The 19,396-nt window shown below is 37.9% G+C and overlaps 1 protein-coding gene across 1 annotated transcript; it reads right to left on the bottom strand.

The window, feature by feature from the left end:
* Positions 1-3,235: 3,235 nt before the first annotated feature.
* On the bottom strand, positions 3,236-5,969 carry LOC135593591 (transcription factor MYBS1-like). The gene is made up of 2 exons (XM_065083755.1): positions 5,282-5,969; positions 3,236-3,999 (listed from the first exon to the last, which is right to left on the bottom strand). Exons 1-2 carry the CDS (start codon positions 5,782-5,784, stop codon positions 3,564-3,566), a joined length of 939 nt encoding a protein of 312 aa, XP_064939827.1. The 5' UTR covers positions 5,785-5,969; the 3' UTR covers positions 3,236-3,563.
* Positions 5,970-19,396: the final 13,427 nt, after the last annotated feature.

Genomic DNA, 19,396 nt, shown 5'->3' with positions numbered 1-19,396 from the left:
TGTTTTTATACTATTGATCAGCAAAAGAACACTTCTCAGTACTTCTGCACTTACCATGAAAAAATCAGCTTTTGTAGTTTCTTTCTTTTTCTTTTTTTTTAAGGAAAATTTTCAGTTGAAGCTACATTTGACTTTTCTTTCTTTGGTGCAAAAGGAACAGAGAGAAGCTTCAATTAATTTTACCTCTATGGTTCAGGTAATACTACCATGATATCAGAAAATGTACCTCTACTGCTATCAAAATGTCTATCAAGACAGTTCAAGTTTTTTCTCAATGAACTGTTACTAAAACTAAAGGCATCTTCTGCCATATTATTGATGCATTTGTTTGAGCAACCATAAATCTAACCTCATAAATTGCCAGTGAAACATACAAGAGGTGTGTGCATGAGCTACAAAATGGTCTCTCTATGGAAGCCAAATACATGACACACCTTAAGTCCTTCAAGAAGAACAAAGCTAGGAAAAACTGGTTCCTGAACTCCCTGCTGTTCTCATAGTTCAAGAAGAAGATCTTTGCAATCTCCTACATAGGTGTTCTTCAAGACTTGTTAGAAAAGTTTAAGTTTGAACATGTGAAGAGTGTACAGAAGTAGAACCTTAGGAATGGTGCCCAAAGTTACAGGAAAAGTTTCAGGTTCCCTGCAGCGCAAGATTCCCATGAGCCAGTGCAGATAAATATTTGTATTGTAGTCTGCATCCCAAGGCAGTCTTCTTGCACTATTTAACTCAAATGTTTGTATTGGAGAATTCATTGTAAACTCAGATAGAAATTGTTCCATTGATGTGTGGTCTCAAATGGCATGCAAGATCAAACAACTTCCATGGATGAAAACACCTAAGCAAGAAGATGAAGATGACTTTTTGACAATGTGAGATGGAATTTGAACTCCCAAAATGTTCATATATTTGACTCTTGCCTTCCAGTGGAAGGGAAAAAGGATCTCTCATGGCCTGTAGATCTATGTACATGTCAAAAAGGAGTAGCCGAGCTGAAGTCCCATCATGACTTTGGCAGGGAGGAAAAGGGGAGACAAAAGGTCGAACGCTCGACGGCTAATCATGCCAGCAGAGGAGCATGACGACGCAGCGGCGGATGATGTAAAGCCTCGCCTTTTGCTCCCGCAGCGCCCTGCTGAGCCCGCCCCTCTGCGGCGCCTTCCCGTGGCTCCTCATCATCTTCATGCCGGCCAACGCTTCCTCTCCCTTCAGCTCTTCCGGAGGATGTGGTTGCAGTTTGGCGAGTTTCCTAGGAGGAGCTTCAAGGCCTTTTATGGGGGAGGAGAAGCAGGTGGTGGCGCGACACCCGAAGCTTGGATGGCAGGAGCGTGCGCTGCTGCTCGTTCTTTGGCCCGCGTCCGCGCTCCCTCGCGGCCGTACCGCGTTCACTTTGAGAGAGAGAGAGAGAGAGAGAGAGAGGAAGCCCCGCCCACCCGCATGTGCGCCATTCCCGAACTTGCACGCAGCCTGATGAGTGTTGAGGGGGACAAAACCCATTCCAACTCTGCAACTCATCTGTATATTAATCCATCTCTCTCTCACCACTTTGACCATATTGAGTGGTTTCATTTGCCACTGTTAGAACAAAGAACAGAAATGCTGTTGCTGCTTTTGATCTTTCCATCTTCGAAGTCCTGGTTGCTTAATAGTGCCAATCTGCAGCATTTCATGGAAGAAGAAGAGGCACCTATATGTTGAACCTTCAACCTTCATCAACAGCTAATTTCCACCATGGAAGCTTGGACTACACAGCATCATGTATCAAGATCCAAACACAGCCATGGATGTGCTAATGGTTATCCAGACTTACTACCTGCCATTTGCGGCAAGTAAGCTCCAGGTTTCATGATCACTGTTCAGAATACAGCCATTTAGATTCCATCAGCAGCAAGCAAGCTCTGGTTCAGCAACTCCAAGGAAAAGAAGGCTCACATTTCGCAGCACCATCAGCTGGAGAATACTTAGCTCCTAATCAAATGTTCAATATTACTAAATGACAACTTGTCTCCTCGAGATCCTCCCCAAACAAGTACGGACAATGACTTCTTCCATCTTGCATATTTCGCTGAATCCACACTTCTTTGTGATGCTTCTTGCAAATATAAACTTGTTTTGATTTCTGCATCCACTGTTACAAAACTGGCACTGCCTCCTTGGACTAAAGATGGGTTAATCCTGGACTTGGTGTAGGGTGATCAAATCTCAAAGCTTCTTTGGCCTAACTGGTTGAGGCATGTTTGTCCCTGCACTGCACTGTAGGGGCTAGCAAGAAGAAGTAATGTTAGATTATAAGAAGCCTAACAAGTATCATAAAGAATGAAACTGGATTAGGATGAGACTCTGTTGTTGTGCATGTGATTGTAGCAAAAGTAAGCTTTGTTTCTAGTTGGGGCAGGATCTCAGAAACTTCATTATAGAAATAGGTGTTGATTATTTGATGCTTAATGCCTGTGAAGGATGTCATCTGTGGATCAGACACTCAAGAATGCAGCACTTCAATCCCAATGAGGAACAGCTTGAACTGGATCACCTCTCTTTGCAGTTCTTACACAACCTGTATGGCATTATGCAAATCATATTGAAGAGTTTAACGTCTTTCTTGCCATAAAGACTACACATCACTCATATATAAGCTACAGCTAACATGCAACTCCAAGTAATATGATGCAGAAAGAAAACAACAGGATGTATATTAATTGATGTATAAGTGTACTTTGATGTGTATCAGCATCTAATCAGCAATTGTTTCCATAATAACTTGAATAAGTGTATGGTAAGAATTGCTCTACCGCAAAACAGGCAATTGTGCGAAACCAATCACATTGGAGAACTAACAAAGTTTCCTGAAACATTTGAACATATCTTAACTGTAACCAATAACTTGTCAATAGAAATACTTCAACAAGAGACACCTTCAAATTGAAGATATTACTATCTGATTTAAGTTGCTCATCAAATACCAATCCAATATTTGTACCTACAAATTGAAGGAAATGAAGGTCATTAGTGATGGTACTTTATATATATCAATTTTCTACCTGAAATGTTGTCTCCAAGAATCCAAGCCTGGAAAAAAGACGCTAGATGCCTTCATGCTAAAAATAAATACCATTACTGTCTACAGAGAAGGGTCAAAGCAACATTATTTATGCAGAACTACAAAGGAAAGATCACATTATAGCTGAAAGAAGAACGATCCGCATATGAGGCTTACTTTCACAGCTTTACAAATATGTGCAACTAAAAGGCATAGTATCCAAAAGGTCAATGTAAGTAGTAGTCCCAATAACATGTCTTGGCTGTAGACAGCACTACATCAAAGTAGAGTTGGCAGACATCCATCTGACAAATATACAAATACATATAGATAAGGATCGTTATCTCCCAGAGCGCAAGTGAAAAGGGCTTTGATCATGCAAGCATCTTCACAAGTGAACAATTGCTGGGTACCCACTGCACCAGAAAAACCCAGAACCTCCCATATATTTTTTGGCACTTATTTCTTAAACTCAATCGACATTTAGAACCTAGTCAGAAGCTAAACTTCAATAGGAGTTAAAGGGCTACGGATGCATCGAAGGCGGAGGCACAGGATATGCAACTGGCATGACATAAGGAGCATGACCATGAGGAAGCATAACCGGAGTACCAACTGCTGAAACCACATGGCCGGTAACAGGGTGACCGACGGGTGGCCCATACATGGCTACCCCTGGCACATTTGCCTGTGAAGGATGTTTCATAGTTGATCCAACAGCCACGGGATTTGAATTGGCCTGACCAGTTATAGGCCCCTGTGGAGAGGACACATCAACACCATTCACGCTTGTGATGTCATGGATACTTGATCTCCGGCGATCTCTGTTCATAGAATTTAGGCGAATGAAGTATTTTTGAGCATGGCTTGCAACTTGGGTAGGAGTCCTTGAGATGACAAAATTCCTCGATATGCTCCTCCAGTCACCCTTTCCAAACTTGTCAAGGCCAAGAAGGAAAAGCCTAGAAGATTAGCAAGAAATGAGAGACTTCAAAGATAACTGCCAGATTTTCATATTTGCATAAAATAGACCCAGAACTCCATAAATTCTCATCCTAATATAGTTTTCAAATATGTAATCAAGCCAAAGAAAGAAAAATCATTTCTACGTCTCTACGATATTTCATTTCTAGAGATTCCATCCAAACGGGAAAAGATCATTGAGAAGAATCTAGTAAAAAAACCCTAGAAAATTAAGTATAGTATATATGTCCACAACTGAAGTCAAAAGGACAAATGCCTAGATTCAAAGAGCAGCACCAGATTTGCAAGTTAATATTTCAGCACATACTCATTTTCAACGTCATACCAGGTGCTGAAGTTCTATGTCATTTATTTGGTGGTTGTAAATCTTACTAATGCATTTTCAACCACTGTCAAGAATAAAGCAGGACTGGTCTTTAGGCCAAAGACAACAAGCATTTAAAGCTCAATTTGCCACAGATGTCCATTACAGAGTTGACTGAAAAATATATGCACAAGAAGTTTGTTCATGCCTACAGGAAGAGGTTGATTCAAGACCAATTCTTCCTATCAATCCCAAATTAAACCGGCTTCACAACAAGTGGATATTTACCTAATCCTAGGACACGAACAAAAGCACATACGAACCATGGACATGCTTATATGGTCCTTATTTAGCTTTTATTTTGCACATAGAGATGAGCTAAGGATGGGTGTCATTAGACACAGAAAGATATTATATCAGCAACGTCTCATTCCACAAATCTCTAACTGCAATCATCAAAGTAGGAAGGGGAGATCAACAGCACAACTTAACACCTTGGAAACCCTTGTCCTACAGGCCTACACAGTTTATCTTAATTTATGTGTAAGTTTGACAGGAATGTTCTGTTGCTACATAATAATTGGCAGAGTTATCTAAATTTCAAAGCTTTAGGTCCACAGAGGTCATTGCCCACACTGTGAAATTCGCCAATAGTATGCTTTGATCATCTATCTTCATTAATTTATCAGCCACCTATTATCATCATCATCCATCTCCTATATGTGTTCATCATCTTTCTATCAGCACAGGAGGAAAATTCCACACATTTCAAGGAAATTTCCTAGATTTTTGGATGATTCCAATTAGAAAAAGTTCCTTGTTTTAGCATAATAGATGCACCATAACAAAGGCAACTTTTTTCTTGAACAGATTTATAGACTGTTGGACTAAAAGGCTATGAGCTTAAAGAAAAGAAGAAGAAAAACAAAAGAAAGCTGACAAGTAACCGACAGAACCTGTGCTCTTCTTCAGTCCAAGGGATTCCTTTGCGTCGCTCTTGCTCCGCCTTGGAACAGCTCTTGCCCTGCCCCCCAATCTCAAACCCTCCTCTCTTCCTATCGGCCGATCCGTGGTGGCTGTTATGATCTTGGTGATGCTGTGGCTGCTTCTCCTTGGATGAATGCGTGACCGCTGTAGGAGTCGAACCCGAGGGCGCCTCCTCCCCGACGTAGCGGGGGACGGGGACCCGTCCGGCCTCGATCGCATTCACGTCCTCCACCAGCGCCTCGTAGTGCCGCCTCACCTCCGCCGCCGTCTTTCCCGGGACTCTAGCCGCGATCAACTCCCACCAGTCACCGCCACCGCTTTCGCCACCCTCCGAGCCCCCCTCCTCCTCCTCCTCCTCCTTCGGCGGCGGGGCTATCGTCGCCAGGGCGTTCTCGAAGGCCTTGTCGTCCTCCCTGCTCCATCCTCCTCGGCCCTCCTCCGCCGACGACGCCGCCAACGCCGCTCCGGCCATTAGGTGGTGGTGGTGGTGCGCTGGGTATCACCGCCACCGACGGGAGGACGAGGCGGTCGCTGTGCCGAGGCGATATTTTCGTGTGGCGAGTATTAATTTGGAGCGCGAGGAAAGAGGAGATCAAAGCCTGCTGTTGCGGTGACCGGACCGCTGTTCCGTTCACCACCGGTGACCGTCAACGAACCGCTCTCATCCATTAAAACGACGGTTAGTGACCCGAAATTACGAATCCACCCTCAAATATTCTAGAAATCCATTCTTTTTTGCATATAACCCCTAACTTAAAAGGTTATTAGTTTATTGCTTCCAATTTTTGTTCAATGATTTCTCCGGAATTATAATTCTTAAATATATTTATTATTTTCTTATGTACTATCACAATCAAATTCATCATTTTTATAATTAAAATATATTTTAATTAAAATTAATTATTATAATAGATAGTAATAAACACTTGAATCATATTTTATAATGAACACCATCAGAGTATTATTTCATTTGAATCTGATCATATAATAATATGATTCAGAATTAAGACATATCATGTATACATATTATTCAAAAAATATAAATAAAATTTAATATTAATTAAATATGGTCTCATATTAATTGAGGAGTAAAAAAGCCAAATACTAAGCCACAAATCACTAGTATCATCAAAGATATTTTTTTGAGACTATTCATTCCAAGAGAATAAAATCAAAAAACAATTCAACGTTAGTCTACATATTCAATCTTATCATACTCATACTATTACGTTGGATATGTATTTTCTCCGTAAGAGTTTATATGTTGAAATATAAAACTTTCAATGATGTTTATGCAAAATTCGACTTCAAGTCATTGAAGGTTTTGGAGTCATGGAAGGCCAAAGTGGTAAAAGGTCAGAAACAATAATGGAGATGGAAGAGATGAATCGGGCCACTGATAAGGAGATGTGATAGAGGGGGAAGACGTGGTCGATTCTCCATTTCTCATCATGGGAGGATGGAAACATAATCCATGAACTCATCCTCCCATTGGTTGAAATGTCTTCGTCCATATTTTGTCACCGTCTGTCTCGAATTGACAGATGAAAGCTTGATAGCTTGATACTTGTGAAACTTGTGGCATTGAGGCGATCTACCTTTTCGTGTGGGGGGCTTTTGTGACGGCAACTAAATGTTTGATTGGTTTCCGGTGGAAAGTTAGACACCCCATAAAACTTCTTCCATTTCTTTCAATCCACACTCGTGTTTGAAGGCCAAGTGGATGTATTAGTATTAAAATTGATTCTCAAATTTATATGAAAAGCTAATCCAACCTAACTCATCATTTTAATCTTTTATATATATATATATATATATATATATATATATATATATATATATATATATATATATATATATATATATATATATATATATATATATAAAATCTATTTGATACGTTGAAAGACTCGATGTCTCTAGTGGGCCATTGACCCCCTTCACACAAATGATTAAGAATTTAATAAGTTAAATATTGATTTGTTAAGATGTGTCAATTGGACAAATATATTTATAGGTACTAAAAATATGAAATTATGAGTTAAATAATTTACTCTTACCTCAACAAAAGAAACATGAACCTCTTCTAGAAGGTCATCTTATTCATTATCCTAATTAAATACTAAGTAAATTTAAACTAATTGGATACTTATATAATGATGAGCATTAGTCTGTATGTATGCTTCAAATATATATATATATATATGTCTTGTGAAAATTGATGGTGATGGGCTTATGTGCTTTGACAATGATCTACATGAAGATCTAGATTAAGAGTAGGTTTCTTGCCACTCAAGGTATGACCAACTTGCTCACCTAGGGTATCATTCGATTTGGTTATGGTCTCGAGTACTTAGCTAAGGTGGTTGCCTTGGGAAATGGCCAAGGAGGTTATCTTCGGTATATGTCGAGGTAGGCACCTTGGGTGCTCGCCGAGGAGGTCAGGTCAAGCTTGGACAACTTATACACATCAGGCCCACCTCAAGCTCTCTTAGGAGGTCAGGTCGAGCTTAATAGACCTATGCACCTTGGGCTCTTTGAGGAGGTCAAGTAGGTTTTGGCCGACCTATGCACCTTAGGAGTTTTACGAGATGGTAATCTCAATACCCACTACGTCGTAGTCCCCGGACAATATATTGGACCTATCTGTCCTCAATTACCGTATACCTATAGTCCTTCATTTATCTAATATCCCAAAGATCATATATCGGGCATGGTGTTGTCAGATCCATATAGTTTCTACTCAAGTCTCACTCTAATCAGATTCTTTGGAGAACTCTTTTTCTCTCAATCCGAATGACCCTAGCTAGGGATTTATTTGATCAAGAATACATGAGAAATTTTTCTCATAACACCGAGAGTGGATGATCCTCTATCGACACTTAATAGTTATCGTAAAGTTGGCTACCACCCCCGATGACCAGCTATACTATATCTGGAATCTCCAGACCTATAAGTCCGATATCAAAGAGTGGAGTACTTATACAAGACATCCTTGGTGTCTCAAGTCTAAGGACCAGATACACCACTAGGACTATGGAATCGTTGTTTGACAATAAGACTTCATCAACCATCTAACATTTCGTAAGCGGATCAATCAGTAAACCTATTCTCCAATGAGCATCTGTACTATATCCCTAGTGTCCCCACATAAGCAGCTATGAGAACAACTGTATTCATCATATGAACGGGTATATAGCACACTAGTCTGTCTGGTTATCTCGATGTCCCTCTCGAGTAACCTATGACCGGGATTATTTATGATCTGTGTTTAAAGGTGAATCAATCTCATTATCGTGATCTAATCATAATCTAATTCACATTGCACAGATCCATGGACATCACAATATATTCAAGCAATAGATAATATAAAGTAATAAAATATCAAATAATAATAAGTAAAAAAGATCGTTTGTCGAGTCACATATGCCATCACTCACATGATTGGCTTGCAGGGCACCTATGACTAGTAATCTCTCCCTTAATCTAAAGTCAATCACCTATGTGTCTAATCCCCATCAAAACCCTGTGACGCTCAAAGATAATATGAGACAATGACTTTGTTAGTGGATTTGCGATATTATCTTCGGATGAAACTCTTTCTACTACTACATCTCCTCGGGTTAGATCTCTCTGATCAGGTGGAACATCCTCAGAATGTGCTTAGACTTCTGATGAGACATGGGTTCCTTCGCTTGAGTAATCGCCTGTTGTTATTGCAATAAGGGAATCGACTCCTCACTGCCCGGCACGACTCCCAAATTTGTGATGAACTTCTTCATCCAGACTCCCTCCTTTGCTATCTTTGCTGTAGTATATACTCCGCCACTGTGGTCGAGTCAACAATAGTATCTTGCTTGGAACTCTTCCAGCATACTGCTCCTCCATTTAGGGTGTACACATATCCCGAATTCGACTTACTATCATCGACATCGGACTAGAAACTTGAGTCCATGTAGCCTTCAACCCTAAGGCTACTACGTCCGTATACTAGTAAAAGATCCTTAGTTCTTCTCAAGTACTTAAGGCTACACTTTACTGCTTTCTAGTGCTCCAAGCCTATATCCGCATGATACTTGCTCGTGACACTCAGAGCATGCACTATATTAGGCTTGGCACATAGCATGACATACATGATAGACCCTATCGCCGATGCATAGGGTATCCTATCTATGTTTGCCCCATCTTCAGGAGTTTTTGGGGACAAACTTCTAGAAAGTGATATTCAATGTCTCATCGGTATAAGACATCCCTTGAAATTTTTCATGCCAAATATTTTAACGGTGGTGTTTATATACTTAGACTAGGACAATCTAAGCATCCTCTTAGATCTATCTCTATAGATCCGAAACCCCAAGATATAGGATGCTTCCCCTAAGTCCTTCATAGAGAAGTGTCTAGATAACCAAGCATTTACTATAGATATCATTCCTATATCATTCCCAATGATTAGGATGTCACCCACATATAACACCAAGAAAATGATAGCGCTCCCACTTACTTTCCTATATACACAAGACTCATTTTTGTTCTTAATGAAGTCATAAGATCTGATTGCCTTATCAAATTTTATGTTCCAACTTCAGGAAGCTTAATTTAGTCCATAAATGGACATAAACAACCTATACACCTTATCTGAGCAGTCCTTAGACACGAATCCCTTAGGTTGTATCATATACACATCTTCCTTGAGGTTGTCATTGAAGAATATGATTTTCACGTCCATCTGTCAGATCTTATAATCATAGTATACTACAATAACTAATAGAATTTAGATGGATTTTAGCGTAGCTACAGGTGAGAAGGTTTAGTCATAATCAATACCTTGTCTTTGATGATGCCCTTTAGCTACTAGCCTTGCTTTATTCTACCTTTTCATCTACTATGATGTTCTTTTTGAAGATCCACTTGCAACCGATGAGTATAATACCCTCGGGTGCATCAACTATGTTTCAAACTTTGTTGGAGTATATGAAATCCATCTCAGAATTTATAGTTTCTTGCTACTTCCCGGAGTCTATACTCGTAATAGTCTCCTCATAGGTTTGAGAATCAATATCCTCAACATCTACTCCTCTAATATATCCCACATATCTTTTAGGAGGATGAGATACTCTACCAGACCTATATAAAGTTGGAACTTGTGTGCTAGTTATCTAAACAAACTTGGGCTATGGAGTGGTACTTGAGCTAGGTTCTCCAACCTCGCTCAACTCTATCTAGCTCTCACTATCTCCACTAAAAATGTGTTCCTTCTCAAGGAACACTGCTCTTTTGGCTATAAAGACCTTTTGGTCATCGAGATAATAGAAATAATACCCACAAGTTTTCTTAGGGTATCCCACGAACTTGCATTGCTCCGTCCTCGATTCCAACTTATCGGGGTTGTGTCTTTTAACGTGGGCAAGGAAGTCTCAAATCTTAACAACCTTAAGATCATATTTTTTTTTCCTTTTCATATCTTAGTGTAGACACTACCGATTTAGTTGGAACTCTATTCAGAAGGTAAGCTCTGGCCTCTATGGCGTCTCCCCAGAATGAGATGGGTAGGTCAACGAAACTCATTATGGACCGTACAATGTATAATAATGTACGATTCATCTTTTCAGATACACTATTAAGTTAAGGTGTATAATGAGGTGTTTATTAGGATATAATCTCATGGTCCTTGAGGAACTGGGTGAACTCTATACTCAAGTACTCACCTTCTCGATTTGATTGAAGATTCTTGATACTCTTTCCAGTCTGATTCTCCACTTTATTCTTATACTCTCTGAATTTCTCGAAGGCTTCGGACTTATACTTCATTAAATACACGTCCATATCTTGAGAAATCATTAGTAAAAATAATAAAATAGGAATAACCACCTATGGCATGAGTTGACATGGGTCCATATACATCACTATGTATGAGTTCCAACAGCTCAGTATCTCTCTCCATTCCATTAAAAGGAGAGTTGGTTAGTTTTTCATGAAGGTAAGGCTCACAAGTTTTATATTGCTAGTCATAGGTGCCCTACAAGCCAATCACGTGAATGATGATACGTGTGACTTGACACGTAGTCTTTTTACTTATTATTTGGTATTTTATCACTTTATATTGCATGTTGCTTGAATATATTGTGATGTCCATGGATCTATGTAATAGAAATCAGATCGTGATGAGATCACGATAATGAGATTGATTCGCCTTTAAACACAGATCCTAAATAATCCTGCTCATAGGTTAATCGAGAGGGACATCGAGATAACCAGACAGACTTGTGTGATGTATACCCATCCATGGATCTAGTTGGTCTCATAGCTGCTCATGTGGGGACACTAGGGATACAATATAGGTGCTCATTGGATAATGAGTTCACTAATTGATCCACTTACAAAACGTTAGATGGTTGATGATGCCTTATTGTTAAGTTACATTTGTCATCACTCACGTGATTGGCTTGCAGGGCACCTATGACTAGCAAAAGGTTTGTATAAGGAGCAACGGATAGGCATCAACTATGCCTCATATCTTGTTTGTGAATCGAGTGATGAAATCCGAGAACATATCTTCCTCCCCTGACTAAAGTCCCGGGAGGTCTACTATCGAACGTTGAGGGTGTACATTCTTAATAAAATATTATTGAATTTCGTATTTTGTTGACGAAACCAATTGATAGTGTTTATGATTTGATTTACATTTTGAGTGACACAAGAAGCTTCGATCAAGGAGAGACAATTAAAGTAGGAAGAATCATATTGGGCTGGAGAAAAACATATCAGAAGATTGAACATCAAGCGGAAGGATCGGTTGATATATCGACAGAAGGCTTCGGGCCATGGGTTCGAGCATCGAGCCAAGAAGAGCAAAAATTATGCAAAGGAAATCAAAGTTATAGAGGTCAAATGACTGATTGGGTAATAGGCTGCAAGAGAGGACGATGCGTCGAAGAATCGGACGAAGCGTCGATGAACCAATGACATGTTGGACAACATTTGATTCAAGTTTTATAATAATTGTCTAGATCGAAGTAGGTTTTAAGTATGTAGGATTAACTATGATAGTGATCAAGGCATAAAGTAAAATAAAGTCCCAAAGTCAAGAACGAGATTTCGTTGGGAGTTCGAGAGTTCATCGGAAGTCCGGACATTCATCGGAAGTTCTACCGGAATTGACTGAGAATCGAGGAGCTTGCCAAAGAAGCTTATCGAAACTCGCCAAGAAGATCGTCGTGAAGTTTAGGAGCTTGCTAGGAGTCTGCTAGAACATTGCCGAGAGATCATCAGAAGTTCATCGGAAGATCATCGGAAGAAACTTAGACTTACCGTACTTATTTAGCTTAGTGATGCCTTAAAATTCGTAGTTAGTATATAATTGGGTTGGAATTGGGCAAACTCAATTAGGGGCCAACTGGGCCTAAGTTTGGCTATATTGGGCTAAGTGAAAGGCTCAAATAGTGACCCAACAGGTGGCACCGTCGTGACACAATCTCCAAGACTTTGTCAGGCGGTGGTACCACACACAATCTCTGAGAGACTGTTAAGCGGTGGTACTGCCAGACTGGGTGGTGGTACCACCTAGAGTCAGTGCTATAGGCGGTAGTATCGCCCATTACAAGTAGTGGTACCACTAGTACCCCAAAAACCGGGGATGAGATACTTTTAGACTCCAAGTTTAAATCTACTTGAGGCTTATAAATATCCCTCTCATCCCTATTTAACATACATAAGTGTAGAAAATTTAAAAGTGAAAAAATGTTGTAGTAATCACTTGAGAGATCCCCTCCTCTAATTCTAAGTTTAAAATTCTGTTTAGAGATGAGTGAGTGCTTGTAAAATGTTGTCTCCTAAACCTGTGAAAAGGAGAAGAGGGGTGTAAAAGGGTAGTTAGTCTTCGCCCATTGAAGGAAGACCGGTAGTGGAAGCCGGTGGCCTCGAGTGAAAAGGAATCAAGAGTGGATGTAGGTCACAACGTCCGAACCACTATAAAATTAGTTTACTGCCTTTTACTTTACAATTTACCTTTACTGCAAATCATTTTACTTGCTCACTGCTCTACTTCCTTATTACACACTTATGTAAGTGTGTTTAAGTTAACATCTTTCTGATCGGTTTTCAACGAATGAATATTTTCTGAAATCGATGTTTTTACCGCTGCATTAATTCAACCCCCCCCCCCTTCTTAGTGCCGATTCGTTCCTAATAGTTGGTATTAGAGCCACATTATTTCTCGTTTGGTTTAACACCTATGAGAAATGACTCTTTTCGGCTTTTAAGATGGCTTTTCTATCATTCCCCCCCATGTTCAATGAGACGGACTATACTTATTGAAAAACTCGGATGAGAGTTTTCTTACTTTCCTTGGATTTAAATTTATGGAATATTATTGAAAATGACTTTCAAAAGTTTTCTACTCTAATGAACGAATGTAATGATTTATAGAAGAAAACTTTTTCTTTAAATGCTAGAGCTATGAATGTTCTATTTTGCACCTTAGACAAAATTGAATTCAATCGGGTTTCTACTTGCAAAATAACTTTTGATATTTGGCACACACTCGAAATCACATACAAAGGCACTAGTAGAGTTAAATACTCTAAAATAAATATTTTGATGCATGATTTTGAATTATTTCATATGGAACCAAGCGAGACTATTAGAGACATGTACACCCGTTTTACGAATATTGTTAATAGTCTAAAAGCTCTTGGTAAAAGTTTTTCGAATCTTGAACTTGTGAATAAAGTTTTACGATCTCTTTTTAAAAATTGGGATCCTAAAGTAACAACCATTTAAGAAGGCCACAGATTTAAATACTCTCTCTCGAAGAACTTGTTAGGTTTTTAATGACATATGAAATGAGTTATATAGTACAAAATGAACTTGAGAACAACCTTCCAAAGAACAGGAAGGATTTTGCATTTAGAACAAAAGAAGACCACTCGAGCGAATGCTCAAGTGATGGTGAACTTAAACTTCTCACAATAAAGCTTAAAAAAATTTTAAAACATAAAAATAAGAATAAAAGTAAACTTAAAAAGAAAAATTTATCAAATAACAAGAAAGCATTCAAGGTGACTTGGGACGAAACGAGTGCATTTGAAGATAAAGAATAAACCGATGAGGACGAAGTGGCGAACTTCGCCTTAGTGACTCATGACAATGAGATAAACAACTCAAACGAAACTCTTTTACTTTATTTTGAAATTACTTGATGCTTTTTCATGAGTTGTTTTTAAATTAGTTAGTAAAAAATAAAAAAATAAAAAATAAAAAAAATATATCATGCTTCTTTTTTATTTTAAAACAATGATCATGAAAATTATATGTTTTATGATAAAGGAATAAAATATTAGATTTAAATCTAATGATTAATCCTTAATATGTTTTTAAGAAGAAATAATATGTATCTTGATGATTTTCGATTTTGATTGAAAATACTTTATGTCCAATGAAACCATATTTTGGTATCACGCCTAAAATAATGATGCATAATGATAATACTTAATGAGTTTATATTTTAAAATTATGCATGATGATTCTTGTATGGCTTATCGATCTTTGTCATAATGAAAGTTGCTCTTTCGATTATAAACATGATGCATATTTTGATTTGACATAAATGGCAAAGGTATGCTTAGTATGAAATAAAAAGGAAATATATTTTTCTTGAAAACTTCTCAATCCCTATCTTATTAACTTTTCAAAAATAGATTAATGAATTTATTTGTATGAATCTCTTGGACTATGAAAATGATTTTAATGATTTGAAAAATTATAATATTTAAAAATAATGATGAACGTTATGAAAGTAAATGCGTGTTTCATATTTGATGATTTTACACGATGATTTTAGATTTCTTTTCATATGATTTGTTTTAATAATAAGATGATATATCCAATCGAATCATTTATCAATGTTTATGACTTGAGATGTATTTTTTTTATTCTCGTATGATTCACTCTTTTAAGAGAACATTCATCTAAACAAATCATGATTATTTTTTTTTATAACTTGAAAATTCTTATGCATGAATCAAGATCATTTATTTGTTCTCTTACAACTCTTTTGTTATTTACTAAAGAGGACATTTATCTAAATTAACCATGATATGTCACTTGAGCTTTTAAGGTTTATGACTTGAGTTTTATTATGTAAAAGTCATTGTATTCATGAAGTATATCTCACCATCAAGTTTTTTCTTGATATTCTTCATGTAATGATATGAAATCATGAAATACTTATGATATTATGTTGATGCATATACAAATGAGAAGTTATGATCATGTATGGTAGAATGTAATGTAATTAGATATTTTGATACCATCATGATTTGAAATATTTATGATTTGGAATGATGCATGCAATACTTATGATTTTGAAATGAAGTGAAAGACAACAATTATCATTTTCTGAAATGATACCTTATTTCAATATGCCATAAAGAATGACATATTATCTTTGTCATAATTTAAAAATTAATATAAATGGAAATTAATTGTATAATTGTTTTATTATTCCCCTCATTTTGCCAATTATCAAGGGGGAGAAAGAATTGCTAGTGTTCACATTTGGAAAGAGAAAGATTTGCTGGCTTGCACAATTCAAGAAGATGTAAAAATATGCTAGCTTGCTCATCTCAAAAGAGAAGTAAAGATTGCTAACTTGCATATTTCAAGAAGCAAAAGTTGCTTTTTTGAATATCTCAAATATTACTAGCTTACATTTTCTAAAATGTTATAAAATTTACTAGCTTATATGTTTTAAAATATTATAAAATTCACTAGCTTACATGATGATGTAGAACTTGTTATCTTGAACATCATCAAAAATTGCTAGCTTGCAATCTTAAGAGAAGCAAAAGTGCTATATCTCAAGAAGCAAAACATGCTAACTTGCACATCTAGCAAAATTTACAAATTTACAAAACTCAAAATTGTTGCTAGCTTACATGCTCTAAAATGATATAAAATTTGCTAACTAGCATGTTGTAATATGATGTAACACTTGCTAAATTTGCTAGCTCATAAAAACTTGCTATGAAACAAAAGTGCTATCTTGCACATCTCAAGAGAGGCAATACTAATGATGCATGAATATCTCAAAAAGTTGCTAGCTTGTTTGTAAAATGATGTAAAATTTTGCTAGCTTGCGCTTTGCAAAGGAAGCAAAAAATTACACTTCTCAAAAGAGAAGAAAGAAAATTACTAGCTTGCATGATGATAAAACTTGAGATTATGTTTATTATACAATGATTTGAAATTATGTCTAAACACTTAGTAGTTGTACTTCTCCTTTTTGTTGATGACAAAGGGGAAGAAGTTATAATGACAATCATGCATGGAATGATGTATTACAAATTTGATTATGCATAAATTTATGATAACATATTACAAATATTCATGATTAAATTAAATTTTTTTTGACTTAAATTCAGTTTGAATTCAAGGTTCATCTCACATATGTCATATTGATAGAGGGAGTTAAGGTTAACTCCGTCATCAATTGGTTGTTATTATAAAAAAGGAGGAGATTGTTGAATCACAGATTTTGATGATGAAACCAATTGATAGTGTTTATGATTTGATTTACATTTTAAGTGACGCACGAAGCTTCGATCAGGGAGAGACAATTAAAGTAGGAAGAATCATGTTGGGTCAGAGAAAAACATGGTAAAAGATTAGACATCGAGTTGAAGGATCGGTCAACATATCAACAAAAGGCTTCGGGCCATGGGTTCAAGCATCGGGCTAAGAAGAGCAAAAATTGCACCAAGGAAATCAAAGTTGTAGAGGTCAACTGGTCGATTGAGCAATAGGCCGCAAGAGAGGATGATGCGCCGAAGAATCGAACGAAGCGTCAATGAATCAATGACACGTCGGATAACATTTGATTTAAGATTTATAATAATTGTCTAGATCAAAGTAGGTTTTAAATATGTGGGATTAACTAAGATAGCGATCAAGGCATAAAGCAAAATGAAGTCCCGGAGTCAAGAACGAGATTGTGTTGGGAGTTTGAGAGTTCGTCAGAAGTTCGGATGTTCGTCGGAAGTTCTACCGGAACTAATCGAGAAGTTCAGGAGTTTGCCAAAGAAGCTCGTCGAAACTCACCAAGAAGATCATCGTGAAGTCTAGGAGCTTGCTGGGAATCTATTATAACATTGCCGAGAGATCGTCGGAAGTTCGCCGAAAACTCGCTAGAAGAAACATAGACTTACTAGACTTATTTAGCTTAGTGTATGCCTTAAAATTTATAGTTAGCACATAATTGAGTTGGAATTGGGCAAACTCAATTAGGGGCCAATTGGGCCTAAGTTTTGACTATGTTGGGCCAAGTGAAAGGCTCAAGCAGTGACCCAACAAGTGGCACTGTTGTGGCACAATCTCCGAGACTATGTTAGGTGGTGGTACTGCCAGTCTAGGCGGTGGTACCGCCAGATTAGGCGATGGTACCACCTAGTGGTAGGGTGTCAGGTGATGGTACCATCTAATGTCAGTGCTACAAGTGGTGGTACCATCCAATGTCAATGCTGTAGGCGGTGGTACCACCCAGCACAAGCGGTGGTATTGTCAGTACCTCGAAAATCAGGGATGAGACACTTTTAAGCTCCAAGTTTAAATCCACTTAAGGCCTATAAATATCTCTCTCATCCCTGGTTAATATACATAAGCACAGAGAATTGAAAAGTGGGAAAACGTTGTAGTAATCACTTGAGAGATCCCCTCCTATAATTCTAAGTTTAGAATTCTGTTTAGAGAGGAGTGAGTACTTGTAAAAGGTTATATCCTAAACCCGTGAAAATAAGAAGATGGGTGTAAAAGGGTAGTTGGTCTTCACCCATTGAAGAAAGACTAGTAGTGGAAGCCAGTGGCCTCGAATGAAGAGGAATCGGGAGTGGATGTAGGTCACGACGATCGAACCACTATAAAATCGATTTGGTGCCTTTTACTTTGCTGTTTACCTTTGCTGCAAATCATTTTATTTGCTCACTGCTCTACTTCCTCATTACACGCTTACGTAAGTGTTTTTAAGTTAACATCTTTCTGATCTGTTTTCAACAAATGAATATTTTTCGAAATCGATGTTTTTACCGCTGTACTAATTCACCCCCCCTCTTAGTGTCGACTCGTTCCTAACAAATATTTCTCAAACTCTTTTTCTAATTGGCCGAATGAGCTAATTGAGAGTAGCTTCAAGTGGGCATACCACTCTTGTGCTACGCCTTATAAAGTGGTAGGGAAGGTGTGGCACATAAGAGTGTTCGTCGTGCCATATAAGGACACCTGAGCATGAAAGGCTACGATGTGCTTATTTGGATTGGCACAACCATCAAATACCTCAAAGGTTAAGAGTCAGAAGTTAGTAGAGATAGGCTTTGCTTGGATCTTTTGAATTAATGGTGACTGACTCGAGTTGAGGTTGGTCAAGTCTTCTCTCTTAGATAGCTCAAACTCTCGACACATGTCCTCTAGGTCCATCTACTGAAATTGCACCTGAAGGATGTCCTCTATGTAGTCTACGAACTATGTCTCGAGCTTGGGTAAGACAAACCGAGAATGGTGAGGTTCGTTGAACTCTATAGTTGGGGATCAGGGTGCCTCCTTTATTGGGAGCTCGACATGCCTCGAGCATTCTTGGGGGACGATATCACGTCAGGTCAAGGAATCTCAATAAGTGTTAGTAGTACTATAAATTACGATGCGGTTAGAGGCACTTTCAATTGGACCAACCGAGGTAGGAGTGGGGTGACCATTTGTATCATTCCTGTTAACATCTGTACTTGTTGAGTAAGGTTCAGGAAGACCTCGACAAAGACAACTATATAGGTCGGGGTTGTCATTAACGAAGAGATGCTTAGGTTGTTGAATATATGATAGTATCTTATTAGAGTTTGTGTTAAGGTAGAAGTGTCGAGATTTAAAAACGTCAACTACCGTGTCTTCTGAGTGAAGGTACTATGAGTCAACAGGCTGGCATTCTTATGACATGATCCTTGTGTTAAAATGTTAAAGAAAAATATTGTTGACTTCAAGTCAATTTGATGTGGTTCGACTATACAAATACAAGAATGATGAAATGCTTCCAAAGTGATGCTAAA

This window comes from Musa acuminata, chromosome BXJ1-9 (genome assembly GCF_036884655.1).
Source record: "Musa acuminata AAA Group cultivar baxijiao chromosome BXJ1-9, Cavendish_Baxijiao_AAA, whole genome shotgun sequence".
Taxonomy (NCBI): domain Eukaryota; kingdom Viridiplantae; phylum Streptophyta; class Magnoliopsida; order Zingiberales; family Musaceae; genus Musa; species Musa acuminata.
This window is presented reverse-complemented; position numbering and strand designations above follow the sequence as displayed.

Excerpts from the sequence above, each read along its gene's own strand:
- LOC135593591 (XM_065083755.1), bottom strand. The coding sequence starts at position 5,784 with ATGGCCGGAGCGGCGTTGGCGGCGTCGTCGGCGGAGGAGGGCCGAGGA. Across the intron at positions 4,000-5,281 it reads TGGACTGAAGAAGAGCACAG|GCTTTTCCTTCTTGGCCTTG; the intron begins GTTCTGTCGGTT and ends CTAATCTTCTAG.